At 32.1% G+C, this 12687-nt stretch overlaps 1 protein-coding gene across 3 annotated transcripts in view; it reads right to left on the bottom strand.

The window, feature by feature from the left end:
- The window catches only part of CstF64 (cleavage stimulation factor subunit 2 CstF64), a 174360-nt gene that overhangs the window by 118479 nt on the left and 43194 nt on the right, over positions 1–12687 (bottom strand). For all 3 annotated transcript variants that reach the window (XM_085815840.1, XM_085815839.1, XM_085815838.1), the window contains exon 3: positions 9953–10122. In XM_085815840.1, coding sequence (XP_085671966.1) covers positions 9953–10122 — 170 coding nt within the window. The remainder of the gene's footprint in view (positions 1–9952; positions 10123–12687) is intronic.

The following is a 12687-nucleotide window of genomic DNA, read 5'->3' as shown; positions in this document are numbered from 1 at the left end:
CAGAGCCGCATGTGGCTCTTTGGCTCCTTAACCCATTAACCGCCAAAACTACAAGGAATGTTTCTTTTCTCATGAAAATAATAACAAATATTAAATTAAGCATTAATAACATAAATTTACATTGAAAATTTAAAAAATGCTCTTACTTGTGGAAAAAGCGAGTGTTGCGTTCGTGCAACGTCAGCAGAATAAGACTACGGATGTTTAGTGAGTAGGATTGTACTCGTGTGATGTTTCTTTTGAGTGGAGCACAGGATTACTTTTTAGCTGTATAGCGTTTTATAAATCTACAAATCACTTTACTTGTAATTAATTTAATATTAAAATATACATTCTATTTCTTTTAAAAATACAGATTATTTCATTTGAAAGATTCAAGCATGAAAAGCTTGATTATGATCATGATGTAAAGCTACATTACATACTTTGCTGTAACTATAAACAGTCTGGCTTTGGTACTCTTTACAACAAAGTCTTTTGTTATCAACGGACTTTACGATAAAATGTCTACCATCTCCATGCAATGGTTTTTGAATGCTGAATTTACTAGGTCTTCCTGTTGCTGATCTATTTCTGGCTAATTCTACACTCTCAATAGGAGTTTGCAAAAGGAATAATGCATTCTCGCGTCTGAAATCTAAAAGAGTATATTTCCAGTAGTAAAAAGTGGTGATATTTAGTAAGTTTAGATACGGTCTCACCTCATATAATTTATCAGTAATGTCAATTTGACTATTGTCAAAGGCAAATTCTGCTTCATATTCCTGTAATGCAAACGTGATACCAATTCTTGTACAACAGGAACAGAAATGCCCTTATATACCAATACATTTTTTCTTGAGGTAAAGAATGATATCCTGTAATAATATTCCAATAAATCTTTTCATATAGGCTTCAGATGCAATAAATTCTGGTCTTTTTTTTTTTTTTTTTTCTGAGCGTATATATTTGTCTGTTCAACGAGAAGACAGTAAATGTCTAAACCAAAAAAGAAAATCGAAAATCTGTGCACTAGTTTTTTTACCTTGTGTTTTGTCTTTTATAATTTCTCTTCTATCTCTTTCTTCATGTTCTTCCTGAGACATAACTAACAGTTCCTTTTTTATCCACTTCAAGATTTCAGTCTTCTGCTTTTTAAACTTTCTAGTATGACTATAACTGCTTTTAGAAGGCTGAAACTCACTTCTTACGTGAATTTCAATTCCCCAGCAGTATCATTTGGTAAAATATCATTATCATTATTTAAAACATTGCCATTCCTTTCTTCTTCGTCACTAGTCTCTGCAATTTCTGGGGGAACAACAACAACATCAGTTTCATTCTAGTCATTATTAACATTATCATCATCTGTTTCTTCATCAAAAAATCTTTGAAGGGCTTCTTCTAATGTACGATACCTCGTTCTAGGCATTTTTAAACAACCAGAATATGAACCAGAACATTGAAAGGAATGAGTGAAAAAGGAGATTGACTACCCGTTTCCTGCTGACATTGCGTCAACGCAACTCCTGATTTCCCTTCCTTCCCAACACAAATATAAACATCTGACTGATGTAATGTTCTGATAAACGGTGACCTTGGCTAAAAATAGATCACTCACAAAGACGGCGATTCTTTCGTTAAATATTTTCAGCAAAAATACTCGGTCGAAAATTTTGCTTAAAGTATGAGATTAATTATTATAAACAAAATTATTGTTGAAGGCAAATATTTTTTACAGAAATAATCTTCATAATATTCCCTACACAAAATCATCTGCTTGTATAAAATATCTTAGGTAGTTATATTTATATACGCATTTATTTTGACTGTTGCGTCAACGCAACACCAGCACCTAATGGGTTAAGTGCGGCTCTGGTACAAAGGAGCAATAATATTTTCATTTAAAAAAAACTTGGTAAGAAAAAAATTACATCTTATTTTGATAAATTAAAATTCTTCTATAAATCGAGAACATGTATAATTTTTTGTTTGCGTAAAAAGATAGATAAGTAATTAAAATTTTATATTGTTGTAAAAATACGTAACGAACATCGAGTTTAACCACTTGCACTATGACTAAACTTCACGGTCACGGTGCCGTGCGCTACAAGCGGTAAAGTGTCTCATTTACGCCGCTCCGCGTCTGCGAGTGCAATCCAGAACTGTAACTCGAGAAATAAACAATCTCGTTGTTAGGCGACGTGTGCACCACTATTTTCATTTGTGCGATAAATGCCTATCGATGTGGCTTTATTAATAGCAGTTGACAATTCTTGTAACATATTAAATGATACAGTGCAAGTTTCACTTTTTGTAAGATTTGTGTCCCATTCAAGTCCTAAAGAAGCATCTTTAGGATTATTGCCACTCAAAGGTCAGACATGTGGAGAAGATATCGCCAATGCTGTAACTGAGTGTATGGATAAACATCATATTCCCCTCGATAAAATTGTGTCGATTTCAACAGATGGGGCCAAAAGTATGACCGGCGTAAGAAAAGGATTTGTTGCTATTTTGAAAGAAAAATTAATCCCGAGATACTTGTTTATCATTGTATCATTCACTAAGAAGCGCTTAGTGCAAAAACATTTCCGGAAGAAATTTGTAAAATAATGGAATTAGCAATTACCATTATCAACTCCATTTTAGCTAAAGCTCTTAATCATCGCCAATTCAAAGAATTTTTATTTGAAATGGAGAGTGAGTACGCTGATCTTCTGCTTCATAACAAGGTACGTTGATTATCAAGAGGGTATGTTTTAAAACGTTTCACGTCCCTTTTCCCGTAAATTAAAGCATTTCTCCTTGGGAAGGGAGTTCACTATCCAGAACTAACAGACGATCAGTGGATCCAAAACTTGTATTTCATGGTAGACGTTACGTCTCATCTAAATCAGCTTAATCATAAACTACAGGGAAAAGGAAACTTACTTTTTTTTATGTTAGAAGAAGTAATAACATTCGAAAACAAATTATCCATTTTTGCATAGAATTTTGAAAGGGAAACATTGCTTCACTTTCCGAGCCTGCTGAAGCATCGCCAAGAAAATAATTCTTCTATTGATAAACACTATTTTAGAACAATAATTTTTAATATGAGGGAAGCATTTCTCAGCAGGTTTTAGGAATTTAAAAACAGCAGAGCAACTTTAGCATTTGTCAAAAATCCTCTTAAAGCTACGATAACCAAGTTGAAATTTTCTCCTTTTGAAATTGACATTGGTAGCTTTGAAATACAATTGCCGGATTTAAAAAACAAGGAGATATGGCGCTCTAAATTCGAACGTCTTTGTGTTGAATTGGAAATATTAGAGAAAGAAAAATGTTATCTTTAGTTCACAACACAAGTGGTCTGCTTTGAATGACCTGGAGAAAGAAGACATGATCATTTTCAACGCCTTGGAATAGTATTCCTGACTCTTACGATCAGTTGAAAAAGCTCGCGTTTGCTGTTCTTTCCCTTTTCGGTTCTACATATATATGCGAACAATCTTTTTCAAGCATGAACATTAACAAGAGTAAACCGAGAAGTCATCTTACTGATGAGAACTTGGAATCATGCCTAAAATAAAAAACAACAAAATACAAACCTGACTTACTCAAACTTTCCAAGGAGATGCAAGCACATTATTCACATTAATAAAGATTTATTAAGTATTACATTTAACTTTATTTAGTGTAATAAAAGTTTACTAAACAAGGAGATTTGGCCCCCAATTTTTTTTTTAAATTGTTGTAATGTTCATATTTGGGTCTTTGGCTAATAAGTTTGCCGACCACTGGATTAGAGGATAGGTGCTTTCGTGGAGGAACTTTTTAAAGGAAACTGGCTCATATTCACGTTACATATGAGGAAATCCACGAAAACAAACCATGCAGCCAGCCTGTTTGCCTGGGTTTGAACCCTGACAAGGTCGAACCACCAGTATTCAGCGGTCATAATCATTTGGCCACTGCTAAGGACATTTGTCTGATTATTTACTATGTGTTTCGGCATTAGGCACTGCATGGAAAAGGAGGAATGCCCCGTGGAAAAACATTTGTAAGGAAAGCTAGCTCCTATCTATGTTACAAATGGGGAAAATCACAGAAATGCTCATACAGCCAGCACCACGCACATTCACATATACTTGACCCTCGGACCGAACTACTAGTGCTTAACGGCTTTTATTGCTCAGCCATTATTAATGGGGCCATTGCATACAAAATATAGGTTATTGCCAAAAGGAAATATTCTGAAAAGATTATACAGAATATGGGCTATTACTGAGAGTATTCGTGCTTTCTGTCTTGTTTTTCATACTTGCTATTTCAAAAGTAATTTTGAATTCTTACCTGCCTTAACGCTATTAAAATGTCACAGAATTAGTAACAAAAATTAAAATTTTTCTCTGTAAGCCTTTTGTTCTGCTAATAAGTGCATAGAATCATCATAATTTGATCTGCGGTTTACCAGAATCGTGAGACTTGATAAACATCCTTGGCTCACCGATGATCGTAGATACTTTTTAATATGTTTCAATTTGCTGTAACTTCGATGTGAACAGGTTGAAGTGTTCGTGATTCTCCTCAAACAGTTCATCAGATTACCTTATTACCTTTTGTGGTTTGGAATTCTTTCTTTGTCAGAATAAACTCAAATCAATTTTTGGCTACTGTTTTAGACTCTTGTATCCAATATACCATAAGATTTTTCTCTCATTTTTTATAATTCCTCAGTTTTGGTCAGATCTTTTGTTAACTACACAGAACTCAGAAGAGGAATTGAATTTTTATATTTATTCGATTAATTCTGGAAAAATATTAGTTAAAATTTTCACAGGTTGATAGTTAATTCAAAATTTTTCACAGCATGTACCAGATGTTCTACCTCGTGCTTTGATTTGGCATCAAGAGAAATATTTTTAATTTCTTTTCAATATTTCAGGTAAATTCATTAGAAGGACTTTTACAGCCACATATTTTGACGACCATCTCGTCTGGCTGCCTCCTTTTAAGTTGTATTTTGTACATTTTTTCATAATATACCATCAAGTAGTGCATCCGTTAAAAATAATAATAAAAAAAAAAAAAAAAAAAAAAAAAAAAAAAAAAAAAAATAAAATAAAATAAAATAAAAAAAAAAAAAAAAAAGGTAATTTCTGAGTAATTCCAAACAGATTAACTGCTCCTGGGCACGAAGAAACAAGATACAAGGAGTGAGCCAAACATGGCACAAATTCCTCCAGCGTTGTACAAATTCCTCCAGCATTTTTGTAATCCTAGCTTGTACTGTTTTAAAAATGCCAGCCATATTAGACCAGTTGTCATAAGACTGACACCAACACTGTCCAATATCTAAACCATCAAGTGTCAATTAAGACACTAATTTTCTACAATGCGTTCAGAAATACAATCTCCTATCTTTTCACCAACTTCTATGAAATCAATTAAATTTTCCTTTATCTCACACATCACCACACATTTTTACGTATTGAATCACCTGGTTCATTTTTTTTCTGTAGAGGCACATATAGAAAGCAATCGAGCATTATTGTGTAGTATTTGGCTTCTTTAATATTGTTTAAAATGCTACTTTAGACTGTTTTGCCTTAAGTTAATAACTAAGTTAATAATTTCATTTTGTACCATCTTTGATAAATATGATTCCTTTCCCTTTGTTAGTGCTTTGACTGGTACTTAAGATTTAAATTATGTTTAGCAAGCGAAGAGATTAAATTAGAAAATTTTCTTCGCTAGGTCGAGCACACTTTGTGAACAGGCTACTTGGGATTTCATCAGATCCAAGAAAAGAATGACAGTTTGTTGAAAGATACAGTGCCGCATCCATGACTATATAGAATCTCTCTCTATTTTTCTTTCTCTGTGTGAATGAGTCGCTCAGTGTCGTGATCGATGCCTTGACATGATTTCATTTGTTGTACTCGAATTTTCCACGTAATCATGCACTTCTGTGGATTCTAGATGCTTCATGCTCAGTTAATCTTGCTAAAACTTTTTTCCAATTAATGAAGCATGTAGTATAGTGTAGCAGCACCATGTTTCTGATAAATCTTGCAGGGTATACAAAAAGTTGCATTCTTGTTTTTAGAATATGTACACCAAGATCTTCTAAGCTTTTCATTATATATTAATGTTCTGTATCACATGTCAAATGTCTGCCATCACGTTCAATAGGAGTAAGGTTTACGTTTTCTGCATGTTTACCAGCTAATAATACTGATTGACTGCTTAAGAAAGATTGTTGGTGATCATTCATTTTTTTCTATGATCAGCCAACTGCATGGGTCCAACAAATCAAAAATTTTCAGATTTTCGTCTTTCTACTGCCTGCCTCCATATAATTGATAAGATCTTTATATCATGATTTCATGCCCTTTAGCTATTTTTATGATGTCAATGAAAAAGGTTGTTCTTTTAAATGCTGATTTGCAGATTGTTTGGGGATGATATATGCAGTCATGTTTGATCGTACAAATTGCAAGAAATATTAATACCCTCTAGAATCTCAACATAATCAGAATTGCGGGAGGGTCCTTACAGTTTAATTCTTCCGTGAAGTTATTTTTTCATCTTAGCTGAAGTTCGTTTTCTCTGTTTGGCCTTAGCTTTGGCTCGCTTTCTATATTCCGCTTTTCTCCCCCTCGGAGCATAGATAGTTTCTTTTAATCTAAATGAAATTCAATATGAATTGCCTTAATAAGAATAACTAAGAATTAACGTAATTACACTGAACAATCCTAAATAAATGGTCGCATCTCGCTAAATATAGTGCGAGCTATTAAAAGCAAGCATATCTAAAAAGAACGTGCAGAAGAGACTCGAAAACTATATATAAAAAAAAAAAATCTAGCTTTAAAATCCAAAATGCACTCCACTGTTCCGATTCAAACCAAAGGTGAGCCTAAGTTGCGAACTGGCTGCAAAAAAATCTAAATGCCTTGCTTCATCTTGAAGACATAATAACGGTGTCTTGCATATACTCGACGAATATTAATTTGAATTATTTCATTTTTCCATGATGGCCCAAGGCTAAATTTTTTGGGTTGGCTCTCAGAAAATAGTTACAATGCTTCTCCATTTCCCAGCACACGTTGCTATGAAAACCAGGTGACTTCTTCAACAAGCCATCGTTCTATTTCTCATTTGAATACATCCTGCCCAGACAGGAAACAATAGAGGGACTCCAGACGTTACTGATAGGGTCAGTCTGATTCTATTAGTGACGCCTGGAGTCCCTCTATTGGCCTCTTTCTGATCTTGTATTTATAGTTGTAATCGACTGTACTTTATTTTAACTCATGTTCCTTTAAAAAGGTTCTTATTATTTAATCATAAATCTTCTTAAAAGAGGTTTTTAAACTTGGCCTTAAAACTATTAACATTGTACTAAAATTAGAGAGCTGTTTTAGTGAATAACATACAAATACAATCCAGCGTTACATTTGAAATTGCCGCCCGCTAGATCCAGGACTGTCTTTCTCCTCTCATTGTCAAGAACTTGCAAATGCTTTGAATTAACAAAATGTTCAACTTACATTAAATATCAAGTGTAGTGATTACCTAGGATGTTAAAAGCGCAGAAACCAGGTCTGACAAACACGTATTAGGAGAGTGGTTATACTGTTAGGTCGATCAATATGTATACATGTGTGAGAAAATTTTTAAATAGTCTAACAATGATGTTTTTCAAAACACTTCTTCAATAAAATTTAACATGAATACTGTTTCGTTCATGCTTAAGTATCACTCACATATATAAAGAAATAAATAACTTAAAATAAAATGAAATATTAAGTTCAAAACCACAGCCTAAATAATGCACTTCACGCTACATTAATTCAAAGGTAATTTTTATTAAAATAAAAACCTAATAAAAATATTACAATCTAACAAAAACATATTCAATTTGAAATAATGATTTGGCACAAAAATACCACAATTGCGAATTCATATAACACTGTAATAAAGAAATAATAACAATATGACCGGTGTTCTAAAATTCTTAGAAAACCTAATGCAGTGCAAAAAAAATTCATACATAAATTCATATGGTACTAACTGTGCAATATTAACTAAAATGTCCTTTGAACCCTTTAAACTGCCGAACAAGATATACTCTGTAAACACGATGAAGTCCTACAAAGGTTTTAAATAAAACCCTTTCATTAAAACTGATTTTAACAAAACGCATAACTTGGTTCATACAGTCAAACTCTGCCAATTGTAAATATTAAACAGAAAAAATGAAGATACAATCTAAAGTGGATTCATAGCCTCAGGCTGCATAATTTGGTCTAATTACACTGGCGTAAACTTCATTGGCACAATTTAACTGCAGCTAGCAAATGGTTAATGATGGAATATTTAACTGGCAAAGCTGGGTGATAGAAAGTAAAGCCACAAGTGTTTGCTGTAAAAAGCACTATATCTAAAACATTCAAAACCCATAATCTTCAATCTCATTTGAAACCTGGTGAGGGCTAATGAAAAGGAGAAGTTATAATAAAGATCCAACACATAAAAATGAGTTAATTAACATAAAATACCTTGTAAATTAATAAAGTTACCTCATACACAAATATATATATATACAGTCAAAAGTTGTTAATCCGGATTCGTTGGGACTTCGGCGATTCCGGATTATCGATTTTTCCGGATTATAGATCATCAGTTTAAATCTCGTAAGATGGCATGCAGAAATTCTAAAATTAAAAATATGAAACCATAATTTATGAAATAAAGAACAATTATGATCTAAAGGGTATCAAAATTTACCAAAAAAAAAAGCTTAATATTTATTTGTTTACTTAATTAAACATTTCTTTCAATGTAAGTTGTTTCGTTTTATGTGATAATACTTTCTCTTTAATTCTATAAACAGACATAATTTCTTGTTCAGTTACAAAGTTCCGCTGTTTAAGTCCTGTTAATTGCTGTGCCGAGAATACCGACTAACTTGTCAATCGAAATTTTTTCGTTTTCACTAACCTCTCTGTCACATTCTTCATGTATTTATCCATTTTTTGCAGCAATTCCACTTTTTGTTTGATGGACATCGAAACATACTTTCGTTTTGTACGATCCTTTGGGAGCTCCAGAATCGGAAATTCTTTTTGACATGATCGAAAGTTCCAAGTTTATTTTATAGTATTGCTCTTACAGTCTGCAAAAAAAATAATAAGCCGGATCCAATTCGAAAATTAAGGAACAACGCAATCATCAACATTAACTGAAATAGATAATTAGATAATTTTAGCTTATACCATCCGTTATACATAAAACGCGCACACGAAAACGTATTCTGCACTTGCGCACACGCATATGCACAGACGTAAAAGGTGCTTACGCGCACGCGTAAACTTTTTAGCTTTGAGGTCCGGATTATAGATCATTTCGGATTATGGGTGTCCGAATTAACGACTTTTGACTGTATATATATAAATGTTGTATGATTTTAAATTCTCTAAGTTCGAAAACAAGTTATTCAAATACTAGCGCAATAGCTGCAAAGTAAGATAATAATAATTCATTTACTAAAGAAACATTGCTAATCAATATTTCTTTAGTAAATAAATTATTTTATATATGGGGCTTCTGAAAAACAACACCCCATTATGAGATTGCTGGCATGAAAACAAGATTTTCAATTGCCTTAAATTTAACACACTAAAACCTTACTTGTGCAAGCACAAAGGTGTTGACAACATTTTGAAGGCTGCTTTTTTCAGTAAAAACTTATCACTTCATACTGAAGCTGAAACCCATATGTCATGGCATCAGGCATTTGAGTTCGTATATACTAGTCAATTAGCACAGAGGAATCAGATAACCTTATGAAGGCAATTTTGTATACATAAGCACTATGTATTTACTATATATATATACACACACATACATACTCTTTACAGTCCTCATGGATCCATTACAGCCATTACATTTAAATACTAAACAATAAAAATTAATTTACTTTTTAATTCTTCCTTGCTTTTCTCACTTGCAGCATTATCAACTCTTAATGCTCTTCCATTTAATTCATAACCATTTAAATTACGCATAGCACTGAGGGCCATTTCTTGGTCTTTATACTCACAAAAGCCATAACCTTTTGGTTTTCCAGTTTCGCGATCATACACTAGCCTAAAAGTACAAGCACATAATATAATAAAAGCTAGATATACAAAATCACTAAGTACATGAAATATAATTAAATGATGCCCTGCTTGTTATTTTTTAAGGCACAATAAATTGTGCTTTAGTAAAAGCTTTAATCATGCAGTTTTATTTTTAAAATCAAAGTTCCTAAAATTTTTCTCAATGAAGCAAATAATAATTTCATGCATTTTATCAATTAACTATAACAGAATGCTGTGCCCATTTCCAACCTTCCTGCATCATTCATTATTATTAGCATTATTTCTGTGCAGATGTCTAAAACTAAACTAATAACCAGAAATTAATTACTCTGCAATTACATAAGGATTAACCATTTAACAGTTTTGATTGAACCCCATTCAAGTTACATGAAAGGAGACTTCCCTGACTTTCCCGTACAACTCAGCATTGTATTGGTATATTTTCCCACATCAATCCACTGATTTGCATAGTTTACTTTGCAGTGTTTCTAATAAATTGTCTTTAGTAGTCTAGCAGACTGAATTGTAAAACCAATTCAAGGACATGTTTTACTGCTTTTCATTTAGGCTTTGTATGTTGCTCAAAACAAGAGTCCCTGGTTTGCCCGTACACCACTCAAGCAGTATACGGGCAAACCAGTAACCCCCCTCTTTTTAATGAGGAATCTGCCTATCTCCTTGTTTTAAAATGTATCATACCAAAGCTGAATTTTAAACAGAAATAAAAATGTAAGCATTCAAAAAAATACATGTTTTTCCCTTACATTTATCTTCTGTAAATTGGTCTTTCCAGTTTTGCACCTTTGTCAGAAAAAAAAGCCAACAAAGTAAAAATGGCTCATTTTCGCCATAACTAAAAGTTACCTTAAATTAATATATGCAATACTTGAAACAGTTCTGACTGCTGATTTGAATTCATGTAATCAATTTGAATTAAAAATTGTTGATAAAAATATGCTTATTTTTGGTCACACTATGGCAGAAAAATGAAACTGGTAAGTGTTTTAACTTACATTTTAATATATGGTTTCAATAAATAACTAATGGAGTATCCAATTAAAGCAATGTAATCCCCCTCTTTTTAATGAGTGATGTTAAAAGCCATATTTATTTGTTTAAGATCTCAGAATTAACATCAAAGATTCCAATTTTAAACAAAAGCTGATAAATTGTTTCACAAACCGAAGGCTTATATGAGATTCTATCCATCTAACATCTAGAGGTATAATTACAAGAAGATCTATAATTGTGAAAGATTTTGTTTATAAGTTACTTGAAGCAGCAATATGAGATTATTTACATGCACAGACCCAAGCACACACATTATATAGTTGCTCTACTTGGTTGGAAAAGGTGAAGGTGTGACATAAAGGGATGATTTTTATCACTAATAAAATATAGATGAATATGATGGCTCATCAGGATTTAATTTCTCAAACAATCAGACAGTCAATACAGTGTAAAAGGATTCAATATGTTATTTCGTGCTATCCAATAACATGAAAAAGTCATGTTCGATATACTAAGGTATAATCAATTAGCTATATCAGTATTCAACATTAATGCTATAATGACTAACTGATCAGACAGATTATGAACAGGACATGTGGAAAAGGATCCTGTACATTTATTAAGTTGTTTAGAAACTACTTTTGATCTTCCCCCTATTATTAAAATAATAATAAAATTTCTACACAGAAATAACTTTAATCAGTAATTGACGCTTTTGTTCGAAGCCATCTGCCGTCTTCTAGACAATTTCTTAATTTCACTTTCAAGAAACTAATCTTATTCTGAAAAATAAATAAATTAATTAAATTAAATAAAAGTTGAATCTGACATTTATCAAAATAGAAGTTTTGCTCAATAAAAGCTCAAAATGAATTAATTCCCTTACAGTATCATCAAGTTTATAACATGTCCTTCTTTTGATGATTAAAAGGTTTTGATGTTGTTTGAGCTGTCTGTCTTTCTGCATATGGACCATGATTTTTGTATGTTTAGTATTATTATAAATAATTAATTTTTCCAACACTTATAAAACTAATTAAAAAATTGGTCACATTTCCAAGTCAAATTAATTACATTAATTAAATTAATGTAATTAATTGTTACATTAATTAAATTTTTTTCAAGTTCATATGGGATCCAAATAACAAGCTTTCTTATAGATAAATCTTTTCAAATAGTCATTAATAAATAATTTTTTGGATAAATTTAAGACTCTAAGCAAGCGCACATACCATTAAGTAATGATCAGCTTCAATCAGTGCTTTTAATTTATATATTAAGAAAGGAATTTACCATCACTGATTTCAAATAATATACGAAATCATGGTGCACCTTGAACTAAAATTTTTAAACCAATTCTGGCGTATTCACTCAATTAGTGCATCATAAACAGTACAAATCTTTTTGTACATATCTGCAATTATCTGCTTTTGCAGAAATAATAAGTGTTGAAAATGGTAATTTGGTATTATCACATTATCTGCCTGACAAGAATCACCGCTATACAGCCAAAGATGACAACCAAGAATTTTACGAAAATGTATTCATACTTGCCAAC

This window comes from Stegodyphus dumicola, chromosome 4, assembly GCF_044657685.1.
Source record: "Stegodyphus dumicola isolate Sdum_Otavi_A_Nest chromosome 4, ASM4465768v1".
Classification (NCBI taxonomy): Eukaryota; Metazoa; Arthropoda; class Arachnida; order Araneae; family Eresidae; genus Stegodyphus; species Stegodyphus dumicola.
This window is presented reverse-complemented; position numbering and strand designations above follow the sequence as displayed.